Source organism: Hyperolius riggenbachi, chromosome 5 (genome assembly GCF_040937935.1).
Source record: "Hyperolius riggenbachi isolate aHypRig1 chromosome 5, aHypRig1.pri, whole genome shotgun sequence".
Taxonomy (NCBI): domain Eukaryota; kingdom Metazoa; phylum Chordata; class Amphibia; order Anura; family Hyperoliidae; genus Hyperolius; species Hyperolius riggenbachi.
In genome coordinates, this window is record NC_090650.1 from 293,363,533 (window position 1) to 293,383,472 (window position 19,940).

The 19,940-nt window shown below is 46.3% G+C and overlaps 1 protein-coding gene across 1 annotated transcript in view; it reads left to right on the forward strand.

The window, feature by feature from the left end:
• The first annotated feature begins 2,413 nt into the window (after positions 1-2,413).
• Positions 2,414-19,940, forward strand: part of CYB5A (cytochrome b5 type A) — a 45,092-nt gene continuing 27,565 nt past the window's right edge. Inside the window, exon 1 of the mRNA XM_068237085.1 lies at positions 2,414-2,656. Coding sequence (XP_068093186.1) covers positions 2,534-2,656 — 123 coding nt within the window. The 5' untranslated portion in view covers positions 2,414-2,533. The remainder of the gene's footprint in view (positions 2,657-19,940) is intronic.

The window sequence follows — 19,940 nt, forward strand, 5'->3', positions numbered from 1 at the left end:
CATTTCCGACCATCCCTACTTATTAGATTATTTGTGAGCTCTGCTATGCTTTAAAGGAAACCTAAACTGATGAATTCACTTGCCTGAGGCTTCTCCCAGTCCGCTGCAGCCGTCCTGTCCCGCGCTGGTCCTCTACGATCCTCCATCCTCCTGCCACGGCTTAGTTTCGTTTTACACCAACTGGGAGTCGGTGGGCCACTGCACCTGCGCGACTCTCGCCACGTGTAGCTTCGATCGCATTCCTGTCCGCAATAGCGTCCTGCGCATGGGGATACTTAAATCACCTGTAAAACGTTTCACTTACCTGGGGCTTCACCTCTCTTTTTTTTTTTTTTTTTTACTGGTTTAAGTATCCCTTTAAAGGGGTTCTGTGGGGGGGGGGGGGTGTTAAAAATAAAAACGGACACTTACCTGGGGCTTCTATCAGCCCCCTGTAGCTGTAATGTCCCGCGCCGTCCTCCTCCGATCCACCATTCCCCGCCACCGGTCCCTGCGCGGCAAGCTCCCGATGACACGAGCTGGATCGCGCACTGTTCATCTTGTTAGACGAATAATCAAACGGTACCCGTGGCGGGGAACAGTGATCGGAGGAGAACGGCGCGGGACATGACAGCTACAGGGGGCTGATAGAAGCCCCAGGTAAGTGTCCATTTTTATTTTCAACAACCCCCCAGAGAACCCCTTTAAGATACATAAATATGAATATAAATTAAATTCGGCCAGAGCAGCCGATAAAGACCACCTCAGCTCTGATTATTGTATCTAGCGTATGTATAGTGGTCACCTGACAGCATGCAAGTGTCGTAGGACTTTTCGCAACAGAATCTACTTCCCAGTGGGAAAGTGTTAGGTAGAGGACAGGTAAGTTTTAGGCAAAGAAGAGAAGTTAGTTTTTGGCACAGAAGAATGTAGGTTAGTGTTAGACGTCAGAGATGGTAGGGTAGTTTTAGGCATTGCATAAGGGGTGTTACGAAGCAGCCATTACACCGCAGCACACTACTGTGAACAGGGCCTAAAGCTTGGTTCACACACAAATCTGCACATTTTTTGCTCCAGCCCAGTATTGTCCTGTCAGTTTTGCATAGTTTTCTATCCGTTTTACCTAACTGGACTGGAAATGTACATCTTTTTTGTATAGAAACACATACGGTACAAAACTGACAGGACCAGACCAGAAATTTACAGATTTATGTGTGAACACAGCCATAGAAACAAATACAAAACTGATGCCAATGGATGTCAAAAACTTACAAGACAGGGATGGGCACCTTTTTATGTGTGAACCAAACCTGAGCGTTTAAAAGCTGACGCGGACACTAAATAACATACTGGCCTCAATTCACGGAGCTTTATCAAACACTTTATGAAACGTTTGATAATTTACCTCATGGGTAAAATCTAATTTTGAATTCACTAAGGTGTTATAGATTTAGCGAATGTTTTATCGATAAAACATTCGATAAATCTATAACACCTTAGTGAATTCAAAATTAGATTTTACCCATAAGGTAAAATTATCAAACAGTTGATAAAGTGTTTGATAAAGCTCAGTGAATTGAGGCCACTGTTGTCTGTCATCAGTTTTGCTTTTCGATACATTGGGCTCTATTCTCAAAGAGCCAAAAGTACCGCAAAATTTTAGCGCTAAATTCCCGCCAGCGGTAAACTCCGCATTTTTTCAGCATTCACTAACATTTTCCGCATGTTTTCCGCATGCGGGAAAAAAGATGCGGAAACAGGCATTATTCATGCGGGAATCATGCGGTAAAAAGGTCGCATGAAAAAGTGTTTAAAAAAAAAAAGTTAAAGTCCACCAAGCACAGCCCTTAAGCCTCCACACTTCATTAAAGTCAATGGGATGCGGAATATATCACCTACTACTTGTAGGTGATAAAAATTCGGTAATTAACGAAGAAATGATGCGCCTGAACATCTTTGAGAATTGATCTTTTATTGCGGAAAATACCGACTTTTGCGGAAATTTTACCGCATGAATCCCGCACTTTTATCACACTTTTTCCGCATGCGGAAAAAACATGCGGAACATTTTGAGAATCCCAACTTGCCGGTATTTTGGGTGCAAACTTCCCGCATGTACTTTACCGCATGCGGGAAGTCTTTGAGAATAGAGCCCATTGTTTCGCACTTTGTAATTGACATAGACCGTAAGATAATATGTGATTTTATTATAATTATTTCCTAGAACAAAACAAAAAAGTAAATATGTATAAGCTAATAATAATATACATGCTGAGGAGGCGACGAACTTGAATGCTTCAGTGCTGTACTTGTCTGTAGAAAATGCACTGCAATGCAATTGGCTCCAGAAACTGCAAGTATTGCTCAGCATAGCAGAGAAACACCGCCCAGCAGAGACAGCATCGCCCAGGGAGGAGCAAGGAGCTCACACGGCTAAAGCGATGCTAGGGGAACGTCGCATTCATATTGTACAGAGAGGAGTCTGGAGTGAGCAGAAAGAGCAGGGAGCCTAGGAGTGTAAATAGCACTGTGCGCCCCCGTCTCCGGCACCGACATGGCTAACCAGAAAGACGTGAAGTATTACACCCTGGACGAGATCCAGAAGCACAATCACAGCAAGAGTACCTGGATCATCATCCACCACAAGGTGTACGACGTCACTAAGTTCCTGGAGGAGGTGAGCGGCCCCTGGGCTCTCTCTATTTATTTTAACGGTTGCGGATTGGTTGCGAGCTGTGTGGCAGCTTCCTTGGGCTGCCGTGTACCTGATGTCACAGACAGTGCTTGCCTTGTGTCTTCTTGTCTGCAGAGGCTGAATGGAGCTGTCACAGCCCCGGCCCAGGACTTCCCTTAGCAGCACACAATAGGGGCTCTTCCTGAGCTGCCCAGCCTCCTTATTACTATACTGTATATCAGATTTATTACTACGTGTACTTGTATGCAGCCTATACATCTAACATGCCTAATATCTGTGCCATTGTCACCTGTTTCATTGTGCTGTGTGGTTTATCTGTATTCTGTAAGATAGTAGACTGCAATAGAGTTATCCCACCATGCTTAAAGGGAACCTGAGACGGGGATAAAACAGCAAAACATACATGCCTGTGACTTCCTCCAGCCCATTCCGGCCTGATCAATCCAATGCTGTCCTCTGACTCCCCGTTCATCTGCAGGTGGCCCCGGAAAGTCCTTCGGTCTGGAGCCAACTGTGCATGCGTAGACTGGCTGCATGCATGCGCTCATGCCATGTTCACACCGCATTCTGCATTCAGGGGGATAACTCTCCCGGTGACAGTAGTGAGACGGGGAGAGCTCCTGGCTGGCCTGCGCCAACTGGTCCTGACTGGAGGATTTTCCTGGTCTAGTTGCGGGTGAACGCGGTGACAACGAGGGAGTGATCAGGCCAGATTGGGCTGGATGAAGCCTCAGGTATATATACATTTTTATGTGGGCCCATCTCAGTTCACTTGTAAATGCCCCCATAAGTGTTCCATGTTACAGCCGACCTAGCGGCACATGTCATTAATCGCGATGCCGGGAGTGCTCTGCACGTTCTCATTATGAATCAATGTGTAGTGCATATGCAGAGAGCACTCACTGCTACGGGAGGGCAACCAGGCCAGCACTTGCTCAGTAGTGTGTAATTTGGCCGACGTGGCTCATAGGGATGTTTATAAGAGGACAGAGGAGAACAGGGGGATGAGTTGGCATGAGGACTGCTGCCCATACCTGCCTGAAGCCTCCTGCTGTTTCTATAAATGAGCTCTCCTCGGGTATCCTTTAAAGCAGGGGTGTCAAACTCAAATAGACGGAGGGCCGAAATGTAAAACTTAGACCAGGTCGCGGGCCAACAAGTATACTTAATTCCCCCCCCCCCATTTGGAATGATCGCATAACACCCCACAATTTGCACTGCACATGATAGCCAAGGCGTTATAGCCAACACACAAAATACATCCTCATTGTAGGTAGGAAGCCAGGTATAGGTAACCCCTATATAGGAAGGCAGGTATAGTTGCCCCCAATATAGGTGGCCAAGAATAGGTGCCTTCAGTATAGATAGCTAGGCATAGGTGCCCCCAGTATGCAGGTTAGCCAGGTATGTGCCTCCAGTATAGGTAGCAGGCACAGGAGACCCAGAATAGGTAGCTAGGCATAGCAGGTGCCCTAGTATAGGTAGCCAGGAATAGCAGGTGCCCTAGTTTAGGTAGCCAGGCATAATAGTTGCCCCAGTATAGGTAGCCAGACATATCAGGTGCCCCAGTATAGGTAGCCAGGCAAATCAGCTGCCCCAGTATAGGTAGCCAGGCATAGCAGCTGCCCCAGTATAGGTAGCCAGGCATAGCAGCTGCCCCAGTATAGGTAGCCAGGCATAGCAGCTGCCCCAGTATAGGTAGCCAGGCATAGCAGCTGCCCCAGTATAGGTAGCCAGGCATAGCAGGTGCCCCAGTAAAGGTAGCGAGGCATAGCAGGTGCCCCAGTAAAGGTAGCGAGGCATAGCAGGTGCCCCAGTATAGGTAGCCAGGCATAGCAGGTGCCCCAGTTTAGGTAGCCAGGCATAGCAGGTGCCCCAGTTTAGGTAGCCAGGCATAGCAGGTGCCCCAGTTTAGGTAGCCAGGCATAGCAGGTGCCCCAGTTTAGGTAGCCAGGCATAGCAGGTGCCCCAGTTTAGGTAGCCAGGCATAGCAGGTGCCCCAGTTTAGGTAGCCAGGCATAGCAGGTGCCCCAGTTTAGGTAGCCAGGCATAGCAGGTGCCCCAGTTTAGGTAGCCAGGCATAGCAGGTGCCCCAGTTTAGGTAGCCAGGCATAGCAGGTGCCCCAGTTTAGGTAGCCAGGCATAGCAGGTGCCCCAGTTTAGGTAGCCAGGCATAGCAGGTGCCCCAGTTTAGGTAGCCAGGCATAGCAGGTGCCCCAGTTTAGGTAGCCAGGCATAGCAGGTGCCCCAGTTTAGGTAGCCAGGCATAGCAGGTGCCCCAGTTTAGGTAGCCAGGCATAGCAGGTTCCCCAGTTTAGGCAGCCAGGCATAGCAGGTGCCCCAGTATAGGTAGCCAGGCATAGCAGCCAGGTGCCCCAGTATAGGTAGCCAGGCATAGCAGCTGCCCCAGTATAGGTAGCCAGGCATAGCAGCTGCCCCAGTATAGGTAGCCAGGCATAGCAGCTGCCCCAGTATAGGTAGCCAGGCATAGCAGGTGCCCCAGTATAGGTAGCCAGGCATAGCAGGTGCCCCAGTATAGGTAGCCAGGCATAGCAGGTGCCCCAGTATAGGTAGCCAGGCATAGCAGCTGCCCCAGTATAGGTAGCCAGGCATAGCAGCTGCCCCAGTATAGGTAGCCAGGCATAGCAGCTGCCCCAGTATAGGTAGCCAGGCATAGCAACTGCCCCAGTATAGGTAGCCAGGCATTGCAACTGCCCCAGTATAGGTAGCCAGGCATTGCAACTGCCCCAGTATAGGTAGCCAGGCATTGCAACTGCCCCAGTATAGGTAGCCAGGCATTGCAACTGCCCCAGTATAGGTAGCCAGGCATTGCAACTGCCCCAGTATAGGTAGCCAGGCATAGCAACTGCCCCAGTATAGGTAGCCAGGCATAGCAACTGCCCCAGTATAGGTAGCCAGGCATAGCAACTGCCCCAGTATAGGTAGCCAGGCATAGCAACTGCCCCAGTATAGGTAGCCAGGCATAGCAACTGCCCCAGTATAGGTAGCCAGGCATAGCAGCTGCCCCAGTATAGGTAGCCAGACATAGCAGGCGCCCCAGTTTAGGTAGCCAGGCCTCTTAGGTGCCCCAGTATAAGTAGCTAGGCATATCAGGTGCCCCAGTATAGGTAGCCAGGCATATCAGGTGACCCAGTATAGGTAGCCAGGCATAGCAGGTGCCCCAGTATAAGAAGCTATCAGGCACGGACACACCGCTCTCTTGTGTGCGGGGGTCACGCTGGTGTGCAGACTGAAGAACTGCCGCCGCTCGCCACCATGGAGAGTACAGTGGCTAGCAAGGATGAAAGAGGAGGTGGAGGAAGTGGAAAAGACGCTGCCTGATTGACAGCTCTGCGCTGAACCCATGGTATTGGTAGGCGGAGCAAGAAGCTAGAGCGTGATAGAACGTAGCAACGCTCTATCACTTGCATGAGGAGGATGGCTAGCCACCAAAGACAACAGACGGGAGGGGCGGAGTTGCGAGCGCAGCCGCGGGCCATGACGATCCTCTTGCGGGCCATTGTTTAAAGAGCCACAGGCCACATACAATGTAAAGTGCAGAAAGCACTGGCGGCCAATTTGTTTGGCGCTGCGGGTCAAATTTGGCCCGTGGGCCAGAGTTTGACACGTGCCAGCATTTTGTTGTAGGACAGCACTTAGAACTAGCAAAAGTTACATATATTACTCCTCCCATTTGATTTTTTTTTTTTTTTTGTAATCAATGGTGCCAACAACTCTAGCCTGTTTCTGGCTGCCTGCTAAGCCCATGAGCAGTCTTGTGAAACTTATAGCAGCAAGCTGGTGACTTGTGTTATGCCTGGTACACACAATGCAATTTCCCAATTGACGGTCCAAACGATAATATCTGACAGGGCTAATAGTTTTTCTGACTGATTTTTCTTATCACTACTATACAAAAATTGATTTATAAAAGATCGGAAATTGAATCAGACCTGTGGAAAATGATCGGTTCGACTGTCAATCTGGTGGAAAATTGGATCGTATGTACCAGGTATAAGAATGATGCCTACGAGCACACTATGGACTTGCATCATTATCACACATCGGTCAGGAACGTACAGCATGCTACACGTTATGCCGCCGGAAATCATTGCACCGAAACACACTTGTGGAAGTGCCATTAGAATATAAATGTGATTTATATTCTGTTATTTTGCTACAGTGCAACTGACGTCGTGTGAAAGGACCCTAAGGCCCGGTTCACACTTGCGTTTGCAGCCCAAACTTTCAGTTGAAACTGATCCGTTGAAGTCCGTTCCGGTCCGTCTCCCTTCCGGTTCAGTTATTGTTCCGTTTGTATCCGGTTTTTCATACGTTCTGCATACGTTTTAGATCGGTTTCAGGTGTGTGTGTGTGTGTGTGTGTGTGTGTGTGTGTGTGTGTGTGTGTGTGTGTGTGTGTGTGTGTGTGTGTGTGTGTGTGTGTGTGTGTGTGTGTGTGTGTGTGTGTGTGTGTGTGTGTGTGTGTGTGTGTGTGTGTGTGTGTGTGTGTGTGTGTGTGTGTGTGTGTGTGTGTGTGTGTGTGTGTGTGTGTGTGTGTATGTATATATATATATATATATATATATATATATATATATATATATATATATATATATATATATATATATATATATATATATAATATATTACTGTGTGGACGTCATCATTGGAGACAGAGACTGCTGTGTGGACCATGGATCCAGTGTATTTATACAGCTTCTGGCTTGGAATAGCATCGTTCCTGATGTTTACTTGTACAATCAGGGCCTCTATGCTGTATGGTCTGATCTCTGCCATCTTCTCCAAATAATAAAGCAGGTACTGGGAGGAATCCTAGTCAAACCCTGCTGGGCACATGTGACAGCAAACAAAGATGGCCGTTGTACCATAGGAAGCATACAGGAAGAGGGCTAGAAAGGTCCGTTTTTTTTTTTTTGTTTTTTTTTTTATAGGCAGTGTGTCGTCAACTTCCGTTTTCCATTAGTTCCTATTGAGCTGCAAAACCTTCCGGATAAGTTCCGCAGGGCACAACGTTCAGGAAAAATAGGGTCTGCAGCATTTTTCCGGACCGGCCGCCGGAACGTAAAATCCGGAAGGAAACGGATCCGGTGGGACGGATGTGTACGGACCCATAGGTTATCATTGGAGCCAATCTTGTCCGTTCCGTTTGTACAGTATACGTTCCGGATCCAGTCTGGAAAAAAACACAAGTGTGAACCGGGCCTAAATCTAAGGTGTGATACAGGCAGGTTACCTGGTTATGTTGCAGGCACTGGGATACTTAGTCAGGTGCGGGCCTGTGTGGAGAATGTTGAGGAAAGGCAAAGCTGAAAATGGTTTATACTTGCAACATAAAAAGGACACTTACTGTACATAGTTGGCACGAATTGGCCATGGCACCATTTATAATCTGCGGTTAACGAGTTTCTTTTTCTGTTATTTAAAACAGTACACCCTTAACTTCACTTGGTAAGGCAGCCCAAGTAAAAAGTGAATAATATTAACCAGTATCAAGTAGTAAAAATACACCAAACCATGTCTGTCCATCCAATTTAGTGGGCATCGTTACTCCCTCAGTTATGCTGGGAATACTCCATGAGTTTTTTTCGTCAGATAAATTGTTTGATAATCTCCGACTGGTCCGATCTGATTTTGATTGTTTCTCTGATCGATTTTCTTATTGAAATGAATGGAAATCAATCAGAAAATCGATCGGGCAGTAAATCTGCCAAAAAAACTCATTGGCTATCATTCATAAAGCATTTCCGCATGCGGAAATGCTTAAAACAGCTGACTTTACCGCACACGGAGCAAAATCTGCATTCATAAAGGCTCCTTCCGCATGAAAAACTGACCTTACCAAGCACAGCGATAAATCACCGCCTTGTGCGGTGACTATTGTAAAAAATGTAGCAAAATGTTAATTCATAAAGATTACCGCAAGTGGTGCGAGGTCGGGAAGTACCGCTCCCTCTGATGTGGCGATACCAATGTTAAGTGAATGGAGACACAGACCTCCCAGGCAGCTGCAGTAGAGCGGAACACGGAGAAATGTATCAACTCCGCAGCTTCCTGTGCTTCTGCAAACCTATCGCCTGCCTACCGCCAGCCTAATTCGGGGAATCTCCACACTGCTACTGCAACTGGATACATTTTCATGAATGCCCACCCAGAAGTCTAAAATACCGACAGCGGAGTGTTCCCACACAGATTCTCTTTACCGACAACAGGTTTATGAATTATAGCCATTGTGTATTCCCAGCATTAGGTCCATTGACCAGGACAAACGGGCAGGGGAGGAGGGTAGGTGTCCTTATGAGGGCTGTGAAGTCGGAGTCGTGGAGTCGGGCAATTTTGGGTGCCTGGAGTTGGAGTCGGGAAAAAATGCTCCGACTCCTAATGAATTTGTAACTGTAATTAAAATAGAAAATATGATAAAATGTTCGATTTCTCAGATAATAGTAATTAAAAATAATGTATATATACAGTAATAGCTGTGCTTAGTCCACAAAAGTGAAATAAACCAATCAAAATTAGTTACTTGTGCTGCTTCAATAAAGCAGTCCCCGTATTTTTAAGGTCAGATATACATATCTGATTGTGACTGTATACATGATGTGTACACAGGAATCACTTATATATACTAAATAACATCTATGCTGTAAGAATAAAGCCTGATGTGTAGCTATGTCACTAATAGAGATGGTCAACGAGATGGAAATAATTCTGCATTGATGCTGATTTATGCAAATGTATGCACTCTCTTTGCTGATGAAATAAAATAATTTGATATGTTATTAGAATTTGGTTTGGTGACTACAAATTAAAGGGTAACTGAGACGGATGAAAAGTAAAGTTTTATACATACCTGGGGCTTCCTCCAGCCCCCTTCAGGCTAATCAGTCCCTCACTGTCCTCCACCACCTGGATCTTCTACTATGAGTCCTGGTAATTCAGCCAGTCAGCGCTGTCCGGCCGCATGCCGCTCCCACAGCCAGGAACATTCTGCACCTGCGCAATAGTGCTGCACAGGTGTAGTATGCTCCTGGCGGCGGAGTGTGTGCATGCGCACTACGCTTGACTGACTCAAGTACCTGGACTCATAGCAGCAGATCCAGGTGGTGGAGGAGGACAACGAGGGACTGATTATCCTGAAGGCGGCTGGAGGAAGCCCCAGGTATGTATAAAACTTTAATTTCATCTGTCTCAGGTTTACCTTGTTACACAGTAGTACTATACTCTACATATGCACTCCCCACAGAGCTGCAGGGAATCCACTGAGAATGCTGTGCACATTGAACACAGAGGTGTTGTCTGTTTACAATCTCCTCATTCCCCTGCAGAGTACCTGCACATCATTCTTACATGCACCCACACTTGATAGATGTTCTTTGTTCCGGTTGTACCTTTTACAAGTACTCTTACCAAGGACTAGTTTTAGTCTAAAAGGAATAAATATAGTAATCTACATATCCTTCTCACTTCAGTTGTCTTGTAAAATTCCTAAGCGTTGGCAGTTAAGAGACGAATTTCATGTTACATACTTTTAATCAACACAATTGTAATATGCAAATTAGGAGTCGGAGTCGTGGAGTCGGAGTCGGTGGAATCCTAAACTGAGGAGTCGGAGTCTGTGGATTTTTGGACCGACTCCACAGCCCTGGTCCTCATCTCCTCTACACTGCACTCAGCTCACCTCAGACATGTGATAAACTCACCTAATTGGACCCATTTTTCTGCCAAATTTCCATTTTTATTTTTTTCAGTTGGCAACCAATTTATGTCAGTGCTGCCCAGATACTTTAGGCCACTGACCCAACATTACCTGAAAATATAGCCAGCATGCCATCATCAGCGAACACACACTGCAGCCTTTATTCTATCCCGTTTGTATTTGAATTTCCAGTTATAATTCCAAACCCTTTTGTTTGTTTGTTTTTTCTTTTTGTCCCCACAGTCCTATGCAGCAGCTCCTTTGTAGGTTGCTGCCATTCAGGAAGTAGTATGGTGGAGATATTAGGTAGCCTGATGGTGTAGTGGCTCACAATCTTGCCTCTCAGTGCTAGCGTCTTGAGTTAAATTCCTGTCTTGGCCACTTCTGCATGGAGTGTGGGTTCTCTGGTTGTTTGCGTGGTCTTCTTCTGAAGACTCTCAGTTAGTGATAGTCATGTCTAGGAGGACTCATGGAGAAGCATGTGATTTGTTTGATCAGCTGATAGATTTGCAACGCTCTGATTTGCTGTGATTACACTCAGCTTTAGCACATAACTAGCAAATCAGAGACTTAAATATCTATCACCTGACCAAACTGATCACATTTCTCAGTGAGTTCTCCAAGACATGCCAATAACTACTCTCTGGTGTCATCCCACCTTTGAAATGTGTCGATTCTTAGCTAGCCAATTTCCCCTCTAATGCTACGTACACACATGCGACTACGATCGTTCGTTGTTAACGACGAACGATCTTTTAATTGACGAAAGAACGACCGGAGTAAAGTTAGTTCTAAAAAGTGTGTAACGATCACATCGTTAGAACCAACGTTACACTACGTAAAAGCACTCAATGCGCCTGCGCATAAAATTGTAAAGTTCCCTGGAGAAAAAGTGAAATGCGCATGTCCAGCCTGGTACAAACGATCGTTTCCAACGATGTACTACTTTTGCAAACGATCGTCGTTGGTTAAAATCCGCCGAGACAGAACTTTCTTTTGTAGCGATTTGGCTCGTTCGTCGTTTGACTTAATAGTCGGTGGTTCGTTTTTTGTAACGATCGTCGTTGGTAAAGATCGGGGAACGATCGTTACAAACGACTATAGTCGCATGTGTGTACGCACCTTAAGGCCTAGAACCCACTACAAAACACTATCGCAGTCGCTATCGGATTTCATGAGCGATTGCTGGCGATTTTGGTAGCATTTTTAAAAAATGTCAGCTTTTTGCCAGCGATTGTTTAGTGATTAGCGGTTTTAATTCTGATTGGTCCTTTCAAGTTTAATTTTTTTTACAGTGTGCAGTAATGTAAAAGCGCTAGCAAAATCGCTCTGTGTAGGTTTTGATGAGCGATTACGCCAGGGTTTGTATACTTTACATTGCAGAAATGCTATCGCTAAATGCTGCATGTCCTGCGTTTGTGATTTTGGTAATCTCAATCGCTCCACTGGAATTTGGCCCATCCATTTACATTAGCTGAGCGTTTAGGGAACTCGCTAGCGTTTTGAATCGCTCCCTAAACGCTCACAAAACCACTCTAGTGGGTTTGAGTCCTCAAGCTCAGTACACACACTAGAAGAAACTAGGCTGAGGCGGTCGATAATTACTGCCTTTGCTAAGAATCCAGCAGTTGTACAGCAGCCCCCTACCCTGCTTGGCCAGCATTGGTCAGCTGACGGCTTTGTTCACTCCACTTACCATTCCCACCTCATGATGACACACTTCCTGCTGCCTTTGGTCCAATTTCAAGCTGATTACAATTTACATGTAGGCTTTATTCACATCTAAAATTGAAATCGCTTACGCCAGCGATTTTTGAATTTTTTTTCCCCTTCCTGTCGCTCCACTGCGCTGTACGATTTGGTGTAGAACGCTTTTGCAGAGCAATTTGTTTTTTCACTTCCTGACGCAAGTCAGGAAGTGAACTCTTTGACCCAGAGAAAATTGTGAGTGCTTTTCGTTTTTCCTATAACTTCCATTTTAGCAAAATCGCCCCGAAAGTGGTACATGCAGTGCTTTGCTGAGCGGAAAGCAGACGAAATGTGCTGATATGAACTGTCCCATAAGGAATCATTGAATCATTGCACAAACGCTTTTAAGGCGTTTTTAAAAATCGCTGGCTCACCAAAAAACGCAAAACGCCCTAGGTGTGAACAAGCCCTAAGGGTAGGAACACGCTAGGCAGATTTGCATATGCGGTTTCCACTATGTGCTATTGAAAACGCATAAGTGATTCTGCTTAGTGTGTTCCTACGCTTGAGTTAAAGCTTGGTTAAAGGAAACACCAGGCATTTTTTTTTTTTAATTTAAAAAAGCAGATCTACTTACCTGGGGCTTCCTCCAGCCCCTGGCATCTTGTCCCTCGCTGCAGCTCCACTCCCAGTTGGTGACCCGGGGTGCTTTCCATGGCAGCAGCCAACCCAGCAAGGTTGGTGGTTACTGTGTGCAGCCGCATTACTCGCCTTCACGCTTCTACTGCCAGGTGTGTTCTGCGCAGGCACTGTACTTCTGCGCCTGTGCACCCTAGCTGCTGACCTCACCGGGTCGGCGGCTGCTACGGAGTGGACCCAGGTCCACTGCTGGGAGCGGAGCTGCCTGCGGCGAGGGACACATAAGCTGCCAGGAGCTGGATGAAGCCTCTGGTAAGTAGATCTGCTTCCCTTTTTTTTTTTTTTTTTTTGTTCTATGCACAACTGTGGCAAGAGGGCTATGGAGGCTGCCATGTTTATTTCCTTTTAAACTATACCAGTTGCCTGGCATCCCTGCCGATCTATTTGGCTGCAGTAGTGTCTGAATAATACCAGAAAAAAAGTATGCAGCTATTCTTGTCAGATCTGACAATGTTAGAAACACCCAATCTGCATATACTTGCTCAGGGTTTATGGTTAAAAGTATGAGGGCTCGTTTCCACTATTGCGTTGCGAAATCTCTGCGGCAAAATTCGCATGCAGATGCGAATTTTGCATGCGTGTGCATATGAATTTTAGTGCAAATTCGCATGAAAATTCGCATGGATGACGATGTATGCGAATTTAACCATGGCAATGCTGGTGTGCTTTTCCATTGATTTCATGCGATTTCGCATGCGAATTCGCATGAAAATTCGCATACAAAAACAGAATGCGAATTTTCTATTAAATACATTAGCGGTGATTCGCATGCATTCCACTCGCAGGCGAATTCTGCGGCTCTGTTGTGCGTTTTTTCACCGCTGAAAAAAACGCACCTCAACAATGCTACAGTGGAAACAGGCCCATCCACTTGCATTACATGTGCGAATCCGCATGCGTTAGACGCATGCGGATTGGCGATAGTGGAAACAAGCCCTTAGAGGCAGAGGATCAGCAGGATAGCCAGGCAACTGGTATTGCTTAAAAGAAAATAATTATGGCAGCCTCCATATCTCTCTTGCTACAGTTGTCCTTTAAAAACGCCTGATGGCGTCATACGCTGGCACAGCTGCGGCCAACAAGTGACTGTTGCTACTGCTGGCACAGTGGCGGCTGCTGGTTAGTGGCGGTTCCTGCTGCTGGCATAGTGGCGGATGCTGGCAAGTGGCTGTTACTGCTGCTTGCATAGTGGCAGGCGCTAAGCTGCTGCTGGCCCAGTGTTGGCCGCTGCTAGCTCAGTGGTGGCTGCTGCTGGCACATTAAGGACACTGTGGTGGCTGTTGCTGGCTCAGTAGTGGCACTGGAATGGCTGCCTCGCCCTTCACTCACCAGGTCACTGACTCTGTTTGCCTACCCACTCTGCTCTTTCTCCTCAATTGGGACTCCTATAGCAAAGTCCCATAGTAATTGCTATAGGAAAGGACTACAAAAAAAAAGTCGTAGAAAAACGTTTGCAGATGCAGGTGGCCATTTTTTCAAGTCCTATAGTAATCACTTTGAGATTACGGACAAGCGGAGGGGGAGGCAGAGTGGCAGCAACACATGCTATGTAAAACAGAGGACAGCTTTGGGGGCCACCTGAAGAGGCACATTGGGAAGCATTTGGCCTGCCCCTCGTGGGTACTCTCAGCCACCACTGAGCCTACTTGGGGGAAACCTCTGGATCCTAAAGAAGCTTGCCATGACCTCTTCTGCTTGCACATTCCAGCGATGGGACCGTGCTACTGCTTAGGTGCAGGGAGGACACTCTTTGGGGGTTCCATCGCTGAATCGGCCTGGCTGAAGAGGAGGGGGAAGACTCTTTAGTGTAAATCGAAAATGAACACCGCTCACCACACCACTCGAGCTGTGCTCACGAGTCCCGAAGGACTCGAATGTGTGATTTAAATGAGGCTTAATTGCCTCAGCTGTGCGGCTGGGAGAGGTGGTTACTTACCCATAAGTCCGTCATCTTCCATGCGTCCCAAATGTCTTGCAAGCGTCCTATAGGATGCGTTGCAAGACTCACTACCTCACTTCGTCCTTCCGACTTGAAGGAGGAAGTGTGCGGTAGTGAGTATTGCAACGCTTCACATAGGATGCGTGCAACAAGACGCTTGGGACGCATAGAAGACGACGGACTTATAGGTAAGTAACCTCCCCTCTCCCAGCCGCACAGCTGAGGCAATTAAGCCTCATTTGATTCACAAATTTGAGTTCTTCGGGACTCGTGAGCACAACTCTGCACACCACCTATCCGATCAGGTACAGGATCACGGGAAGCCAACCACCCCCAGACTTCAGGAACAGAAGGGAAGGATCCGCTCAACCAGTACATAAATGTCCAATCTTCCGATCTTTATTGAAAAATGTGCATACTGGACATAGCAAAAAAATAGCTCACGCGTATCGGAGCTTCATACTTGCTCCTTAGTCATAGGTCATGAGCTATGACTAAGGAGCAAGTATGAAGCTCCGAGGTACGCGTGAGCTTTTGTTTTGTTTTTTGCTATGTTCAGTATGCACATTTTTTGAACAAAGAATGGACTTTTATGTATCGGTTGAGCGGATCTTTTCAGAAAGCCTCTTTAGGATCCAGAGGCTTCCCCTTCCTGGGTTAAAGGACACCCGAAGCAAAAATAAACAATTGTATCTATCTTCCTTCTCCTAAAAATGATTTTTTTAAGATATTCCACAGTTTTATTTTATGTTTAAATCTACTTTTTTAAATTTTAACAGTTTTATTGTTTTTGCTCTGACACATTCATTGAAGTACAGTGGTTTGCAAAAGTTTTCGGGCCCCCTTGAAGTAAGTTTTCCACATTTTCTTAATACTGCTACAAACATGAATCAATTTTATTGGAATTCCACATGAAAGACCAATCAAAGTGGTGTACACATGAGAAGTGGAACAAAAATACATACATGATTCCAAACATTTAAAAAAAAAAAAAACTGCAAAGTGGGGTGTGCGTAATTATTCAGCCCTCAATAATTTGTAGAACCACCTTTTGCTGCAATTGCAGCTGCCAGTCTTTTTTAGGGTATGTCTCTACCAGCTTTGCACATATAGAGACTGAAATCCTTGCCCATTCTTCTTTGCAAAACAGCTCCAGCTCAGTCAGATTAGATGAACAGCGTTTGTGAACAGCAGTTTTCAGATCTTGCCGCAGATTCTCGATTGGATTTAGATCTGGACTTTGACTGGGCCATTCTAACACATGGATATGTTTTGTTTTAGGCTTCTTTCCCACCAGAACGTTGCGTTTAGGGGACGTTATGGTCGCATAACGTGCCCCTAACGCAACGCCTGGTGGTGTTGGAGCAGGACGCTACCAAGAGCCGCGTTGAAAGCAGCTCTTGGTGCGCCTGCTCTGTCGGATGCGCTGTGGAGACCACGTAAGCGGAGCTCTCCGCATCTCGTAGTCCCGCCAGCCAATCAGCGGCCGCTCCTGGAAGTAAACACTGCAAGTGCAGTGAATATAAAGTAGCCATGTGCCTGGCTACCTAGCGGCCTCTCCCCGCCTCCTCTCCGCCCACAAAAAAAAACAAAAAAACACCCATACTGAGCATGTGCAAACAGTCTATGGCGGCTTAAGCCGCTAGAACGCATAGTATGCTGCACTTCAAACGAACATGCAGCGTTACTGTGTAACGCAACGTGGGCACTGTGAACAGCCCATTGCCGTGCGGTGGGGTGCGTTACAGGCTGCACTAACGTGAGCCTGTAACGTCTCACTGTGAAAACAGCCTTAAACCATTTCATTGTTGCCCTGGCTTTATGTTTAGGGTCGTTGTCCTGTTGGAAGGTGAACCTCCGCCCCAGTCTCAGTCTCAAGTCTTTTGCAGACTCCAAGAGGTTTTCTTCCAAGATTTCCCTGTATTTGGCTCTATTCATCTCCCCATCAACTCTGCCCAGCTTCCCTGTCCCTGCTGAAGAGAAGCACCCCCAGAGCTTGATGCTGCCACCACTATATTTTACAGTGGGGTTGGTGTGTTCAGAGTGATGATATGCAGTGTTAGTTTTCCGCCACATGTAGCGTTTTGCATTTTGGCCAAAAAGTTCCATTTTGGTCTAATCTGACCAGAGTACCTTCTTCCACATGTTTGCTGTGTTCCCCACATGGCTTGTGGCAAACTGCAAACGGGACGACTTATGCTGTTCTGTTAACAATGGCTTTCTTCTTGCCACTCTTCCATAAAGGCCAACTTTGTGCAGTGCACGACTAATAGTTGTCTTATGGACAGATTTCCCCACCTGAGCTGTAGATCTCTGCAGCTTGTCCAGAGTCACCATGGGCCTCTTGACTGCATTTGTGATCAGCGCTCTCTAGGCCTGAACGATTTTAGGAAAAAATTGAATTGAGCGATTTCTGTCCGAAATTTCAATTCACGATATCCTTCAAATCAAGCTTAGTTCCCTTCTCTGTGCCTGTTTCTTCCCCCTCTGTCTCTCCTTGTGCCCCCTTTGCCTCTTTATGCCTCCTCTGGGTCTCTCTTGCCCCCTTTTTTGTCTCTGTGCCCACTCTGTTCCTCTCTGTGCCTCCTCTGTCCCCCAAGCTGCATCAGTTCTGGACATAGTTTCCAGCACGAGTCCAGCGATGCCAGTCTATCCACTTCGCCTCTGTTTTGCCAAGCACAAGAGCCGGCAGAGGGCGACAGAAGACACAAGGTATGTCTAACGCTGCGGGCCGCACGCACTGGGACTTTGGGAAAGTTTGAAGGCGCTTCTTCAAACTTCCCCATGTGGAAATGACGTGATCGCAATATTCGCTGCTTTGACGATTCTGAAATTGTGACCTTGGTGATCACGATTTCGATTTAAATTCGATTTATCTTTCAGGCCTAGCGCTCTCCTTGTTCGGCCTGTGAGTTTAGGTGGACGACCTTGTCTTGGTAGGTTTACAATTGTGCTATACACCTTCCATTTCTGAATGATCGCTTGAACACCGTTGAGTGGGGTGTGCATTGCATGTGTGGCGGGGTGGCCATCCCATGCGTTTTTAATTTATAAACTACTGATGAATTCCATAATATTAATAAAGTTATCATTTTGTAATTTTCTAAATTGATTGTGGACAATACATCTTTTTATGACACACGTCAGCTCTATTGAACCACTTCAAATTTTGAGTAAATATCGCTTGAACAGTGCTCCGTGGGATTTTCAAGGCTTTGGAAAATCTTTTTGTAGCCTAAGCCTGCTTTAAATTTCTCAATAATTTTTATCCCTGACCTGTCTGGTGTGTTCTTTGGACTTCATGGTGTTGTTGCTCCCAATATTCCCTTAGACAAGGCCTCTGAGGTCGTCACAGAGCAGCTGTATTTGTACTGACATTAGATTACACACAGGTGCACTCTATTTAGTCATTAGCACTCATCAGGCAATGTCTATGGGAAACTGACTGCACTCAGACCAAAGAGGACTGAATAATTATGCACACCCCACTTTGCAGTTATTTATTTGTAAAAAATGTTTGGAATCATGTATGATTTTCGTTCCACTTCTCACTTGTACACCACTTTGTATTGGTCTTTCACGTGGAATTCCAATAAAATTGATTAATGTTTGTGGCAGTAATATGACAAAATGTGGATAACTTCAAGGGGGCGAATACTTTTGCAAGCCACTGTAAGCCAGAGTTAAAATCTATGAATTATTGACCCTTTTTATCTCTTTCTGCTAGGAAAGTTTTTTATAGTTGGAATTTCTTATCCGTGAGGGTCATAATGTAGTCACTTCCTGTCTGAGTCAGGACTGAGTCAGCCACTGACATACCTGATATTTAACTCTTTCAGGCAGAGAAAGGAAAAAAGGAACAAAGCATAGTTATTAGTGTGCTAGGCACTGTACATTCCTATGTCTATCTCATCATGCCACACGTCACTTCAGGTATGCTTTAACCGATTCCGGCCCGACGCAGTACAAATCTACGGCGGGCAGGGGGCACTGCGGTCCTGACCGGACGTATCTTCTACGTCCCATTGACCGCACTCCCGTCGCGTTCAACCCGCCGAAATTCGCATGCTCTGCCGCCTTTATGACGGCAGAGCACTGTGAGCCGGGCAGGAGCTGTTTTTATTGGCTCCCGGCCCTGCCTTTCATGTAAGCAGCTCCCATTGGCTTACATGGGAAAACAGGGTCAGGAGCCAATGAGAGCGGTTCCTGACCCGCTCACATGACTCTTCCGTCATAGAGACGGAAGAGTCTGTATCCTGGGGGTCCCGGGCGAGCGGCGATGACGGCAGTACGGTGCGGCAATTCGTCGGGAATCCGTCGGGATTGGACCAGCGGTCTCTGGTCCTTAGGTGCCCGGAGACCGCTGGTACGAAAGTGGTTAAGCATCTAAAGCTGATGCAAACCTCATAGGTTTGCTTTAACGCCCTAGTTCACCCTACAGATTTTTAATTGTTAGTAAAGTTGGATAGAGGACTGTGCAGTTACTCATTCATACTTGAAGTATCCATTGCAGAGAAATTCTATTTGGGAAAAAACAGTCATGTGGTGCAGGCATCCATACAGGAAATGGACTGCTGCCAGGTGATTGGGTGTTCCCCAGCTAGTGAATAGGACTCACTTCCACAGCACAAAGCAGCACCTGAATGTGCCACCCTACCTTTGCAGCTGACAGAATACCTGTCAGCACTGAAATTTCAACTCAGAAGACTTGTGTTTTTGTTGAGTTCATCAATGTGTAATAAAGCTTTTAACTTTTCCCACACCTTTTCCAGTGTGCTTATAAAATCCACATACAGCTCTCATAACCCTGCCTGCAATAAAGAGCAATTTCTCACTGCTGTATTATGTAATTATGTAACCCTTTTTATAAAAAAAAAAAAAAAAAAAAAACTCTGGAGGTTGTGGGAATGACTCCTTGTTATACACTGAAAGGAAGAAATGGTATGTGAAGATTAGACCCTGCGGAGCTGCAGCATTGGCTACAAAGTTTGTCCCACAACAGCAAAGGGATGTGATGAGTGGGGTGAGGTGATCTCTTCTGCCCATCTCCACTCCTCCTTGACTATGTCACATGAGTGATGCCAAGATAGTGGGGAAGGGTTTCTATGGCTCATGGACTGCTGTTCTGTCAGGTTTTCTGCAGCAGGCAGCATCTGTTTTGGCTCAGGAGAAGAGGTTTTTTTTGCAAACCCAACATCCAGATAATAAAAAATGAATAATGTA